Here is a 15,181-nt window from a genome sequence, read left to right as displayed (position 1 = left end):
ATAAAAAAATATATAAGAAATTTTCTGTGTGTTTTTTAGGTCCTGAGGAAGCAGATTTCAAGTGCAGCCCAAATTATGTTACCTGCATTGGTACAAACAAATGCATTCACTTGTCCCGGCTCTGCAATGGTGTTTATGACTGTTCTGATGGCTATGATGAAGGAGTACATTGCCGGGGTAAGTAAATCTGCTGAGGAAAAAATGCTTTAACTTTAAGTCATCTGCTGTTTTATTTTTTTTTTCTGTTGAGTTCAAAGAAAACCATAACTTCCTTTGTCTTGTGAAGACGTATGAAACAAAAGTGGATTGGTAGAGGCATATTTTAATGCATGTTTCAAGTAATTGAAACAAATATTTTGTGTGAGACAATGGCAAGTGAAAAAGCCATCCAGGTTTGCAGACTTTAATAGTTAGTAGCCTTGTATGATGGAAATCCAAATATTGGATACCATGAGACAGTAACGTGGCAATTTTTTCAATCAGTAGACTTGACTGCTGGAGAAATGATGATTGATGATCCTCAACAGGTCTCATATTCAAAAGCAGAAACTCAGGAACAAGTCCTGGGACTCCTGCTGCAATACAATGTGACAATATCCAGTAAAAGATAGAATTAATGCTATAGTTCAGGAAGTGAAATTAGAATTTAAAAGTTCATGTGCACAGATTTCCAGAAATGTCATAGTAAAATTTAAGCACACCCCAAAAATAATCCAAAAGGGAAAAAAATAAAATAAAATAAGAAAAAAATAAAAAAGTCAGCTGGAATTAATCAGTGTAATACTGCTGACTTCACAAAACTACAAATAGTTATTTTTATATTACCAGGCAAGTATACAGGCTGTCATAAAATATATGACAGTTCTTATAGTGATGGGAATCATTTCTTTCCTTGAAGGATCTTCCTTGGTATAGTCCTTGTTCAGCGAGCATTACACAAAATCAGAATTTCTGTCAGCATATTGATTTCAGCAGTGGTCTCAACATCCAAAAAAAACCCCAAAGTTAAACTGACCAAATCAGTATCTGGCCTGTGCTGAAGCTTTCTGAAGTTGCAGATGAGTGTATCTCGGAGAACAATATTGGTCTATTAAGCACTGATTAATTCATATCTTTGTATAAATTACTCTGGATTAAATGGCAGAGGATTAAAAACATCCAATGGTGAATAATTATTTTATCATAATTCTCTCTTTTGTATTGGATTTTAACTCTTTAAATCAGAGATTAATGGAAACTTAAAAAAAAAATTAAAATAAATAAAATCCTATGTTACGTGTAAATTAGTTTGGTTTGTTTATGTAGCCTGTACTTTGGAATGTGATCACACATAAAACACCTAATCTTTATTCATGCCCTTTTAATTTATGCTCAAATATACCTTGTAAGGTTCATATTGATTCCCACTCCTTTCTTTATTATCATATATGAATATGAAAACTTCCCAATGGTAGAATTAATGTCTGCTCTAATAAATAACCATGGAATTTAGTAAAATATGCAAAGTAAACATTTGCTTTAAACCATAAAGAACACGTAGATAATGAAGTTCTTTTATATTATATTTTATGAAGAATTTAAAGATTTCTTCCAGTACCTCATCTAGTAAATGGTTAATGGCTCATTAATATTGATTTTTTGTAGCAGTTGCTGTTTTGACTTGCTTATTGGAGGCAGTTCTTGAAATTAATGCACACTTTTCTATCAACAAAGCCAAAGAATATACAAAACAACAATTTTACATTATGATCATGCAGTTTGATACTAACAACTGCCACTAATGAGTCATTGTTATACATTCCTATATATCGGGTATCTGGTATGAATGTGGTATAGTAGTAATCACTCTTTATCTATATCTGTGTGTATATATATATTTGGTGGATCAAGAAGATCATATCTGTTTTAAATATTTAATTGTAAGCAACTCAGTTGGTCACAGAGCTGACTGTGTTGAAATAACTTATCAGTAGAAACTCTACTAGTGCTGTGTAAATAAGTCATGGTCTACGCACAGGGAACTAGTTCAGTGAACAAATCATGACTGCACCTGTGAAAGCTTCTAATAATGCTGAACTAATGGTGTATAAGCATTCAGTAACTGGAATTATTCTGATTTCTGTCCCTAGATTTAACATTCTTATGTTAAGTCATTATATTATGGTCTTTGAGAGATCTATTCAGGCCTGAACCTTTCCCTGCCACGTAAAAATATGATCATATCTGCAGTATGAAATGGTAATGTATGTAAAATTTCAAGGAAATTGTAGTAAATACAATGACATTCCTGTCTCATCATCTTTTATTTCAGGCACATATGCATTTTTGCTGGTGAATGTAATGCATAAATTCAGGAGGAGTTGTGGTAATATGAAGTTAAAAAAAAGAATTATATTATGTATGGTTGTTTCACATTATGTGTTTCAACGTCCTTCAGAGGAGAAGGGGTGTGTAGTTCACCGAAAATGAAACTCACATCATATGATAGTGCTAAGACATTTGTGTTTGGTCATTTCTGGTTCTTAGATATTTTTTGATTAAAGAATGCTTTAGAGAGGCTGAATAAGCAAGGGATCAAAGTATATACTAACCCCTCCTGTAAAGCGTAGGTTGGGGCTGAGGCTGTTCATCTTTCTGAGGTGTATCGGATAATTTCATCATGATCCAATCCTGCTGAATGGAGGAGTTGGAGCCCATGAGCTATTTGGAGGCTTGATAAAGCTTGGATAAAATTCAACCAACGCCAAAACTAGACCCACTTTTGAGCAGAGAACTGATGTGGAGCTGCTCTGAACAATTAAGCTTCTTTCTTTAATACAACTCTTCAGATTTCTTTTGAGGATCAGACCTGTATTTCAGTTGCATTTTCAGCCACTTTTGCAGCTCAGCCACGCAATGAACTGGAAATTCTTCTCCCACAGGGGAATCAGTGAATTATTGCAAACTGAACTATTTCACTCTAGGTTTTTCCTTCCCATGGTTCACCTCATTTCCATATAGGTGAGCTCTTGACGAGCTTGCTGGAGGCATTGCCAGTGCGGGGCTGGGACTGGCTGTCGTCAATTAATGCAGGTATTGCATAGTGACAGCTTGCTCCAACCTCTGATTTTACAGTCTTTTACAGGTTGAAATACCTCATTTATTTTTCTGAAGACTTTAGGAACAGATTAAACAAATATCCGTTACGGATTAGATGGAGTAACCTGGCCTTGAGTAGGTAAAGGATTAGATATATCGTTAAGATAATTTCTAGAGAATCACATTCCTGTGAATCTTGGAAAAGGGTTTTTATAGGGCTGCAGAGGTGATGTGCACAGTTTTATAGATTGAGACTTTATAGATATGTATATGGGAACAAATTGAAGGTGATACGGCAAAATATGGTTTTAGCCTGTCTCTAAGTTAGGGGTAAAGAAAACTAAAACTTTTACAGAGTATAGACTTCTATGCAATATAGTCCTTTTTCACTTAACTAACTTATCCCTTCAGGTAGTATTAATAACTGCAGGAATGGTTTTGCTAAAGTTCTGGATATTCTAGCCAGGAAGTACTTTTAAAATAGTGAAAAAAATGCTTACAAAAATACTCTGCATACTTTTGCCTTATGCTGATTTATCACAAAATGGAACATATTTGCAACAATTACCGAGAAACAAACCTGAAATGGTATTAAGAGGCCTAGGTAAGAGTTCAGTGAAGGCACTGATTACACACTGATGCTCTGACTTTCAAGTTGAAGTATAGTTTATATTATACTGCAGTAGCCATTGCTTTTCAATGGACAGTGTTGTATTATGCAGTGGGAATTCTGCAGCAAGTTTGTCTGTCCTGCTTGACAAGATGCAGCAGTAAACAGCATTAGTAGTCTGCATGTACACTTCTCCAATAAGCACATTTACCAGAAAGTAAATTGAGATCTCATTAAATAGTCTTCTGTCACAGCTTTACATGGATTGTGCTCTGTATGACTTTGGGGTGAGGGTAGGTGAGCCAAGACTTTGTGAGTGGGAAAGCAGGAGTGCTGTAGGGATTCCCTGGAAGTCTACTTGTGCAAAAACCCTAAAGTGCGAAGAGTTGAGCTGGTTCTTGTGGATGCTTTCTCTCATTCTAGTCACTGCTACTGATTAGCTTCCAATAGTATCTGACCAGTATCCCAGCTCTGTGACGTGCAGGAGTTGCTGGACCAGAGCTCAGTGGAGCTCAGGACATTGCTCTTCCTGGTCCTGAATCACAGCAGCTCCCCTTTGAAGATGGAGTTGAATGAAAAATGTGACTGCATATTTCCCATCTTAATTACTGATTATTCAAATTGACTGTACCATTGAATTTAGTCAGATAGCAAGACTGCAGCATCCCCTCACTATCTGTAGAGTCACCATCCATAAGGTAATTGCCTGCATGTCTACCTGTCTGCCTACCTAGCATCACTGACAAGACAAGCCTGGGCATACAGGAGAATCTGCATTGCCTTTGTGAGACTAAATATCTTCTAAAAATAACTTCACATTTTTTTAATTTGATATATTAATTGGATGTAACCCGATGTATTTTAGTAGGTTAATTAAGATTAAGAAAATCCAAGAGATATCACAGACGTTACATGAGATACTTTCTTAGGTAATTAAAACTGAAATTTTGACTGACCATAACAGATCTCATAGATTCCTTCCAAGTTTTAAGATTATTTGAATCTTTATTAACTGTGGTGTGAACCACGATCTCTTGTCCATAAAATATACAAGGGCAAACTCTGGATCATTTCGTATTAAAAAACTGCAGTACACACATACAGAAGATTTGGCCGAATAATTGCTGTGTTTGTAGCAGCCTATAATCAGGGTATTATTTTTCTGTTTAGGCCTTTTGAATTAATTGTTATCGTAAGACGAAGATAAATGCTGCTATTACTGCATTATGATTTTGTTCTGGCACTTCTACAGCTGGAACACTGGGAGACTTCAAGTAGTGTTTAATAGAGGGGGAAATACAAATTTCAGAATTTTATGGAAATTTCAGGACTTTCAAGAAAGAGGCAAAATTATAAAACTGGATGTTATGGAGCTACATTTAGATCCTAGTCTTTCTTTCTTTCTTTTTTTTTTTTTCTTTCTCATGAAGTTGTGTTACCAGGTAACAAAGAAAATCTAAATTAGTCTAGAAGTATAAATATTCCCACCATTTTCTCATGAGACCGCTTCTAGAAGTAGCACACGCCTGCAAAAGAAATTCCTATTAAGTAATTTAGTTTATTCTGACAAGCTTTGAATCAGTGATCCTTTAAGACTGTGATGTACAAAGTGTCACATCAGGTTATTGAATCCTGGAACCCCCAGGAAATCTCACAGCGCTCCTGGCATACCAGTGGGGCTCCTGAAACCATCAGGTAACATTCAAAGAGATTCTCTCTGGAACTGCTCTGCATTCTGCATCAAGCTTTTTACTTGTGGTTATAAGACAGAAAAGGGGAAAAAACTGTAGGCACTAAAATAAGACAATCATGGATATTTTTGCTTTGGAACAGAGCTGCTAGTAAATAACTACATTTGTCTGGTTGAAGGCTTACTTTAAGGTTTTTGGGTTGTTTTTTTTTTGCCTTTATTGTATCTCCTTCTCATTTCACCACCCAAATATCCAATTTCTTTTATATTACTCTCTTTCCAATCTTTTTGCCTTAATAGAGCATGATGTGGCTCATTGAAATTAGCCAAGGTCATTTAGTCTATTCTGCTGTCAAGACAAAGAAGTCATGGGCTTGGTGATTTAATAACTTTCTATCACAAAATCCTATTGCAGCGAAGCAAATTAAAGGTGGCTGGCAGGGGGATAGAACAGTGGAAGACGTTTGAGCGATGTAATTTCATCCCATCTTTTATGGGCTGTTTCTTAAGAGATTTTTTTAGGCCAGGATACACAAATGAACACCATTGCTAAAGTATCAGCATTGTCTATGTGGCAAAGTAAATGTAGAATTTAAATGTTTGACCATATAAGATAGTAATATATGATAACAAACCATTATGTAGTACACAATTTGTTTAGGATACTGTAATCTTGTCCACTGAAGAAGTAATGTACGTCTTGTCTGCTCCAAATGAGCATTTCCATTTCAAGGTGCAATATTCATTTTCCTGAGAGAAAATGATGGGTAATGTTTCTTACTGGCAAAGTCAAGTGTTGGTCAGATCTGCTCCCCCCCTTAATACTAATATTGATCAGTTTTCCCATTTAGCACACATTTTAAATTTATACTTTCTTCAGGGTCGTGAAAAATGTGTTTACAGTGGGAAATGCAGTTTTGAATAGTCGCACCATAGAGTTATTTTTACTTTTTCTTGTAACTGAGAGGAGTAGAGGTTATAACTCCACTATTCCAGTTTCCCTATGATTCCTTTGCCTAATAAAATGCACAAATTGTAATAGACGTACTCCTGTGTCATGTTGTGAACAAGATCATGGTGGTTAAGAGCGCCAGGTACTTGTGATGGTAGATAACTGGCTCATGTTCAGGGCTACACAAACCTGATGAAAACAGCTCCAGTCAGAATGGTAGGAGGCTGGGATGGAATGATCTAAGAAAGCTTCGTCCTACATTCCAGAGATTTAAGTTTAATGTTATTTATTGTTGCCTGCTGTTGTTGTTGCCTGCTGTCCCTGTTTTGAGGCTGCCCTCTACTGAGAAAAGAAAACAAAAAATTAAGCACTTACTATGAGCTTCCCTTGTCAGTATTATTCAAGAACTTTTTATTATCTTTCTGTTGATTAGTATGTATGGTTACTGATAATTTTTCCCCTCTTACAGCTAATAAAACTCTTTAAGTAATTATCTTGTGTAAGAAATGTAAGATGAATTTTGTACAAATAAATTTCTAAGTACTTTTTAAAAGATAAATACTCTAGCCATACTCTCTATATCAAGAGTTCGAGATATATTCACATGGCAAAAATCCTGACACTCATAAACTCTCCCTGCAAGCAGGAATTGTAGCAGCTGCCCAGGTCCCATTGGGTCGCATCACAGAGTATATCTTAACTGTATATTTGATGTATCGGCATCGAAGACAGCTTTTTTAATGAGGAGAAACTAGTGCCTGACACCAAATACTTATGAAACAGTAGTAACCTTGAGGCATAGGGAGAATGAGAGCACAAGGTTTATTTTCAGCTATTGTCATCAATAGTCAGGTTGTATTTACTGAAATCTTATTTAGGAGGAGTAATTTTTTTTTTTTCATTTTCCTTTTGAGTGGGTTTTTTTTTTTTTCTGGATATAAAGGAACTTTTAAATTTAGACATATAGGGTAAGAATTAAATTAATTCTTCTTACATTAACTAGTAGTAAAATTATATCCAATGAGGAAAAATTCATCTGAAGCACTTGTCCATCAGTAAAATGTGTGATTATTACATTTTGTGGCTTCTTATTCCATTGACATTATTTACATATTCATTGCTCATACCAGCAGAGTTTTAAAATAAATGGCCATCCTGTTGTTTGAAGTCAGGAAGAAAATTAAGTGAAAGGCACATGTGCTGAAAATCATGGGTTTGGTCCTTCTAAAACTATTCATAAATTCGACCTAAATTTAAAGAATGGTATCAAATTGAAGATGGAAAAGAAGAAAGAAAAGAGCAAATTCCAGGGCTAACATCACATAATATGTCAGAAGCACAGTTGTCAGTTTGCTGCCCCAGGAGTCCTCAGCCAAGCTAAATTATGAAACCTGGTTTCAAGTTCTTTCACTCCTTGCCTGAGGGGATTTGACTTCCCAGCTTCTTATCTTCCCAAGGTGAATAAACAAATGAACACACTACAACATGTTCTGCATGGGGGGTGCTTTGGCTCCTCATGGCACTTTTCTCTGTGGAATAAACAGTTAAACATTTATTTTCATAAATACTCGAAGCTCCACGAGTATTCATTTGAATTCTCATTCAGGGAGTAAATTCTGATCTCCTTACTTTTCCCCATCCCAACAATTATTTGGTATTGTTAGCCAAAGTGGGTAAATTCTGGAATTTGGGATAAATATGGAATAAATATGCCTCTACACAACATCCAGCTGCCTAGCCATGAAAATATGGCACGCACCGTATTCTGCCTTTTCACACAGTAAAATCTTGGGCTGAAAAAAGGGAACTCCTATTTTTTTTTTTTTTTTTTTCTCTTGGACAAGGGCTTTAATTTCTTACCACATCCCACATCTTGCATTTTCCGATTTTAAGCTGGTGAAACTGTATAATCAAAAAGTCCTTAAGTCATTTTGAAATCATGTAATATAGTTTAAAAATTAAAAGTTGCCATCATTTCTTAGACTGGGATAAACAAGTCAAGATGTCACCAGCAATCTTAAGTGAGATTGATAACACTCAGTCATGTGAAGATCTCTTTGACACTTTGAGAAATAATGCTTGGTCTTCCACTCTGAAGTAAGAACATGCACAAAGCATACAAAAACTGATTCCCAGACCTCATTATGTGCTCCTTGGAAGATTTCAATCATCTCTTCTCCACAGATATCTGTGTCAAGAAAGCATAACTAAGTCTTTAACTAACAGGTGCAACGCTTATAATTAGAGTTATCTGTTAAATGTATAGAATAAATAAGTGTGAAAAGTTAAAAATGTGAAAAGAGAAGAAAAAAAAAGTACAGCAGTAAATGCCAAATAAAAAAAAAGCACTGAAAGCAATGAAGCAAGAATAAAAACTGGGAAAATATGGAGACCAATCAATAACAATGTTCACTATAATCCTTTTTAAATAGTTTAGGAAAGTGCTACATCTGGAGGAGTACGAGCCATATTTAAAATTTAGGATGTGACCATGTGCGTGCAACACAATAATATTTTCTGGTGTGCAACTATTGAACGAGACTGCTACAGGTGTGTTGGCTGCTCTCTGGGCATTTCTTTTTAACTGTAGGATTGGTAGAACATATTCTATTAGATCAAACTTTCTGAGACTACGTTTATCATCTTTCTAAAATGTTTTTTTATCTATTCATTCAGTCTTAAAATCCATTTGCATGTAGCAAAGTATTAAAAATCCTCTTTGGAAGATAAGACCCCTTATACATGGGATGAATTAATGGAACAATTGACCATTGTCAGCCTTCCTATTTTCTCAAAGGAATTGATGACCACTAAGATTAAATAATAAGAGGAATTAGCAGCAGACCAGATTATGATTCCAAAAATAGGTTTATCTAATGCACAGTGACAGTTTTCTAACCCCTTTATGATGCAGCTTGGTTTCCACACTTGTATGAGCTTCCAGAAGAGCTGATGTTATGTTCCCACAGCCAGATCAGCCAGAGAGAAAATGTCTGTGCTTTGAGATAAAGGACTCATTTATAGTAATTTAAGCCCCAAACACGTGTCTTTGCCCTGCTATAGAAGGTCAGAATCCTTGCTCATTAAGAACTATATATGGTCTTTTCAACACACGCACTTTTTAATTACCGACAGGCAATTCAGCACAATTTGTTGCTGTCTAAAGTACTTTTTATTTTCTAATGGTCTTGCGTATTTGATAGCCTTTTTCAAAGTTATGCATCAGATGTAGGACCTGCCACTTGTTTAACTGACTTTTTGCCTGTTTTAATGATATGCATCTCCTAGAATGTAGCAGAAGTAAATCCAGCTACACATGGCAAAGGAAACTCTTAGTATCAAAAATGTGCAGTTAAAACACAACTGTAAACATGATGGGGTCCAGCTGTAGCCTGCTCAGCCCCAGAGGATCTTTTTGGAGTACTGACCCTGGAGTTGTGACCTACGTGCTTTTCTCAAAGAGAAAATGCCCTCTGCTGAAGGACAAAAGCTGTCAGTGCCTTTGCCTCCTTTTTCAGGGAATCTAGAATACATTCTGCCTGTTCAAAAACTATTCCTTGCAGGGTATTTTTTTCCTGATTTTAGGGTAAAGCTCTGGCACTTGAGGTAACAATCTCAATTGGTTTATTAATTTTAAAGATGATAATAATGTACTGGCATTGCACGCTGCCTCAGTGTTATTCTAAGATGATTTCAACAGCTGTCCCAAAATAATAGCTTGTTCCCTGGACTGGTTGCATCATCATTTTTGTAGTCATTTGTAGTCATTTGCATGCTTTTTATTGACTCTTATGGTTTATTAAAAACAAACATTTTCATTTAATGAACATTCAGATCTTGATTTACTTGCTAAACTAAATTCTTGTACAAAAATAAAAACTATCTGAAGTCACATTTTATGTTCTATTTTGAAGTATTCGTGATAGAGCAGTTCCATCTGGGATCAAGGCATTATTGCAGGAAGTGGCATATTCAGAAGTCACAAAATATTTAGTTGTCTTTTAGAAAATTTGAGGGTTTTTACTTCATTGAAAGACAATGAAGTGATAGAAGGATGGCATAAAACATTTATGTGCAGGTGATTTTTATGTATAAGGGTTGATTTCTATAGGAAAGCCATGAATATGGTTTTAAATTCTCAAAATAATATCTCACAGTGGCATCAGGAGGATAAAACAGGATGGGAATAAGGTCTGTTCTGCAAATTGTTATATAAAATGTACACTGTTACATAAACCCAAAACTGTTCTGACATCCTGAGTACTCCCATTTAAGGTACAGTGTAATTAAAAATACTTTTTCGAAATGCAACTGTTCTACTTTCTGCTGTGAACTGACACTAATATTTTATGTTAAAAAATAATCAGAGACTTACAAATCCAAGTAGATGCAATGCGGCCCCGTACTTCTGCTTTCTGCTAAACTTGAATGTCCCGTGATGCGTAAAAATGCAAAGTGCTAAAATAGCCCTTTAGGAAAACCTGAGCTTGCTTCCTGCCCTTAGCATGGGAGCTGGATGTTCTGATTTTTAGAGAACACAAACCCCAAACAAATCTCATATTGGTCATAATGTCTGGTATTAGAGGAAAGCATAAAACACAGTGATCTTCAAACTGTAATTTCCCCCTCTTGAGCTTAATGGAAAAATGCTTTAAATAGCAACATGCCTTTTAGTGACGTGATGTGGATTACTTTTCAGATGAAATGAAATGGGGATCATGGATGCTGCTTCTCCTACTGAAAAGGTTACTGATTTCTGCATATGTGTCCTATTTGGGTTTACAAAGGAGAGCTAGATGAAAGACAAAAAATGCCCTTACATGATCCTTACTGAAAATAGGCTTTCTACTACTTGAAAACTTCTTGTTTTGAAGTCCATCAATATGTGGTTTCTTGATGTTCTCTTGAAAATGCTGTAAAGATATGAATCATTCCAGTGATAAAGCTATTAAATTTAAAGGATGTAAAAGCTTTCAAACATTTCCTGTTAAATATAGAAAATTGCAATCTCAGGATTCATATACCTTACAAAGACCATACATTGTATTTAATGAAAAATTGTTCTGGCTGTCCAGGAACCTTTTTTTTTCTTGGGATGCCAAGGGCGGCTGCAGCTGGGAGGAGCCATTTGCAAAGTGCCTGAGGTATTCTAAGGCTCATGACTAAGTCAGAAAGAACCCTTGCTGCATACCCAAGAATATTCCTAATACACGTGCCGTACACCTAAACATGTACATAAATCATGTGCAAGTTTCCAACTTCATAGAATCATAGTATAACCAGGTTGGAAGAGACCCACCGGATCATCAAGTTGCATCAACTTGCAGCAGGAGGGAGAAGCTGAGCCTGGTGTCAATTCACATAGAGCTGTCTAACAGCTGCGTTGTCTCGAAGTCCAGCTCTATAGATATCCATGCCCACTCCAACGTGATTATGAAAGGAACTATAGCACTTTCAAAGTGTTTAGCCCTCCAGTTCTACCATAAGGTGAGTCAGTTTGTAGGTCTTAATAAAGGCAGTGCCCGTATTCACCAAAGGATTGTCAGCTCTCTTCAATATATGGACTGTAAATGGAAGTAGAAATTGATGTTGGCTTGTGTTAGCATAAGTTACAATCATCTTCCAAGTGAAAAGTAATGTGAATGAAGTACAGTTCCTGTTAACAGATACATCTGCAGGCCTCTGCTTCTGGCTTCAGCTGGGAAACTGCTTCTCAACATCTTTCTTTTTTCCCTAATGAAGGCACAGCTGTGCGTTTAGGGACTTGACAAAGAATGTGATTAGGAGTTTTAGACTTCCAAAATAAGAGTTATTATTAGTGACTTATTCTTAGTGAGATTTATTATTGTCTCATGTTGTGGGCATTTTTGGTGGTAGAGGCATAGAAAAACTTGTAGCAGTTTTGTAAATTTTTGTGTCTGCCAGATTTCATGTGGTGTTTCAATTTGATTTTGTGGTAAGGATGAAAAAGTCACAGACTCCGTAAAACCTGGAAATGTTTAGTTCAAATAGAAATTACTGAGGTGTTCTTTGGTGTTGTTTTGGGGGGTTCTTTTTGCCACTTGTTCTTTACCACAAGCTTTACTGCTTTTGGATTGCTACTAGTGCCTCCTGTGCAAAACACTTTTGGGGCTAGCTGGATGGTTGCTGTTAGTGAGGAATTTAAGTTCAATTTTAACTCATTCTCTCCCAACTTTTACACATACCATCTGGAGTTTCCTCGTTGTCATACCCTACTCCCAAACCTGGGAAAAGGTGAGCAGGCATCTGCAGACTTAAAATCTTTCCCCTTGCCAGGTCTCACACTGGTAGTGGTGTTTGCCTAGACATGGACCCTACTCATCTATCCCATGCAGAAAAGCTACCGTGCTGTGATCTGTAGCTGTAATATCTGTTCTGTACTGAATTCCTCTTCAAGAGCTTGCCTCCCCATGTGAAAGGGTTATTAATGTAGACAAGAAGTCTATTTGGCTATGTAAAATATGTCAGAGACTTCCAAGGAGCTGACAATGCTGATGTTCAGCACTGTGAATTTCCCAGCAAACAGCTTGGAAATATCGATTGTAGTGCTAAACATATATTGGGATTGTATTTCATGTGTTAGGTGTAAGAGAGACTGTTTTCTGTTCTAAACTGACCTGTGTTTTTGAAAAGGTAATTTTAATTTTAAAAGATACTAATCGATCTTTGCCTCTCACTGTGGGAAGTCCTATCATACCTGAAAGTGTGACCACAACTAAAGCTTTTGTATTTTTAATTCCAATATTTGGGAAACTATAATCAGAACAAACTTTAACATTGGCAATAAGATGATAATTAAGACTTTTAAAATTCTACTGCAGTTATAGTATATGTGTTTCTAAAGACCTGATCATTTATGGATACCTAGTGGAAGTAGATTGGAGTAGAGTTGGTGACTGGGATTTCAGCCATTGGGCTGAGGCACAGCCCAAGTACTTACTCTGTTTCTACTTAGATGTTTCTCAGGTGAGCTGCCAACGAGAAAGGTAGTTTTTGGCACAATAAGTGGTTTTCTTGAGCATAGCTGATAGGGACAGTTTTCTTTTGTTGTACTTTATTGCTAACTTTGTGGAGGAAGGTAATTGCATCTGAATGTTAAAAATTACTTTTTTTTTGAGAAAAAAATGTGTGTGGGAAAACATTAACACAATAATTTTGATTTTGTTCTTTCTTAATAGATACTATCCAATAAGTTGGGGAGTTGAACTAAAAAAACTGATCTAAATGATTTAAAATTACTGTATACAGAAGACAAAAAATATTTGCAAATTAAAAGTCAAAGGTGAATTTTGAAAACAATATTAGCTTTTTAGTAAAGCAACACAGAAACTGCCATTTGAAATATGAAGAATATAGGCTTTGGGTTTGTTCGATTTTTTTTTTTTTTATAGTGATGTATTAAAGAAAAAGTTGCAGAAACCTCTAGTAACTTCATGCTGTACATAGAGATGCATACTTCAGAGAAAGGTCAGAAATACATTATAGAATTAGACCTAGAATTTTGGAATTAGAACATAGAATTTTGGAAAAATATATTTTTAATTGTGCAAAGATTTAAAAGAATCACTGGAAATTAAGATTTCACAATACGTGAAGTATTTTGAGACTCTGAAGGTTTGGATCAGCAATGTCTTGTTTCTGTGATGTCACCATCAAAACTTTTCTGTGCTACTTGCAAAGCACAGTTAGTTGATGAACTTGGAAAAACTTTACAGTTGATCAGGTACCTCCTGGCCGTGAAGGGAGTGGAGGTGGTGCTGAGATGTTGGAGACATGTGGGTCCAGGCTGGAAAATTCCCAAGGGGGAGGAGAGCGGCACTGTGCTACCTGAAATCACAGAGTTCAAACCAGGATTCTTCTTCCCAGAGCATCATTATTCTTCCTGAGTTGTCCTCCCCTTGTTTGTTCTGGACAGACCATTCAGTGGGCAGGAAATATCCACTGATGCTGATGTATGAGTGTCACTGGTAGGAAAGTTTGAGAGCACATCTAACGTTACCTGAAATAAATAGCCATGCCATTGTAAAGAAGCTTGCAAATTCTTTTTATCTCTGTCCATATATGCTATTTTTAAAGAGATATGTGTCACCAGCTGCAATGTCATTTACTTTAAGAATATAGTGCTAAAATTTCTCTAGGCTCCTCAGAGACTCATCTGAAGATGGATGTTTTCAGGGAAAAAAGAGATACCAAATCGGAAACACTGCAGGATTTTCTTTTATTACTGTTTTGAAATTAATTGGGATTCATAACATTAATTCGTATTTCTTGTCCAAATGATTTTAAAAGTCAAATCTGTCTTAAAAATTGTAGGCATTTGATCTCTTTAAGGAAGTCAAGAGATATATTAATGATTGGAAAGACGCAAAAAGGTCTAATTAGTCTATATGAAATGGAGTCCTTGGCACATTAGACAATTGCCTCTCATACTGACCATCGGATTTGTGTCATTCATTATTTCCCCTCCTGTTTCCCCTGCATAGCTGGTTTGTCAAGGATTGGAAGTTTTCTATCACAGAGAAAACTCTGACTTGATAGAGGGAATCTTCTCTCTAGCTTGAACTCCTTGGTATTAAGATAATAATTATACTTTATTATAATTACAACTAATCACTCGAGACACAATTATCCCATACGTAAAAATGCATATAAGTGAAACCCAGTTGGTTATTACATGGAGTAAGGATCAACGAGCCTGTAGGCTACTGTAGTACAAATTCAGACAACATGATTGCTGTATTCAGATCACTCAACAGGCCTTTCTAACGAAAACATGTACTAACAAGAGTAGAGCAAATGTTGCCTGCTGTGCCTCAATGAAAAAACAAAG

General features: G+C 36.0%; 1 protein-coding gene across 1 annotated transcript in view; it reads left to right on the top strand.

Moving 5' to 3' along the window:
* Positions 1 to 15,181, top strand: part of LRP1B (LDL receptor related protein 1B) — a 699,724-nt gene that overhangs the window by 275,456 nt on the left and 409,087 nt on the right. The window contains exon 3 of the mRNA XM_069861579.1: positions 40 to 177. Coding sequence (XP_069717680.1) covers positions 40 to 177 — 138 coding nt within the window. The remainder of the gene's footprint in view (positions 1 to 39; positions 178 to 15,181) is intronic.

The sequence above is a fragment of the Phaenicophaeus curvirostris genome, chromosome 7 (assembly GCF_032191515.1).
Source record: "Phaenicophaeus curvirostris isolate KB17595 chromosome 7, BPBGC_Pcur_1.0, whole genome shotgun sequence".
Classification (NCBI taxonomy): domain Eukaryota; kingdom Metazoa; phylum Chordata; class Aves; order Cuculiformes; family Cuculidae; genus Phaenicophaeus; species Phaenicophaeus curvirostris.
Note: the sequence above shows the minus strand (reverse complement) of the source record. Positions and strands in the feature narration are given on the sequence as shown.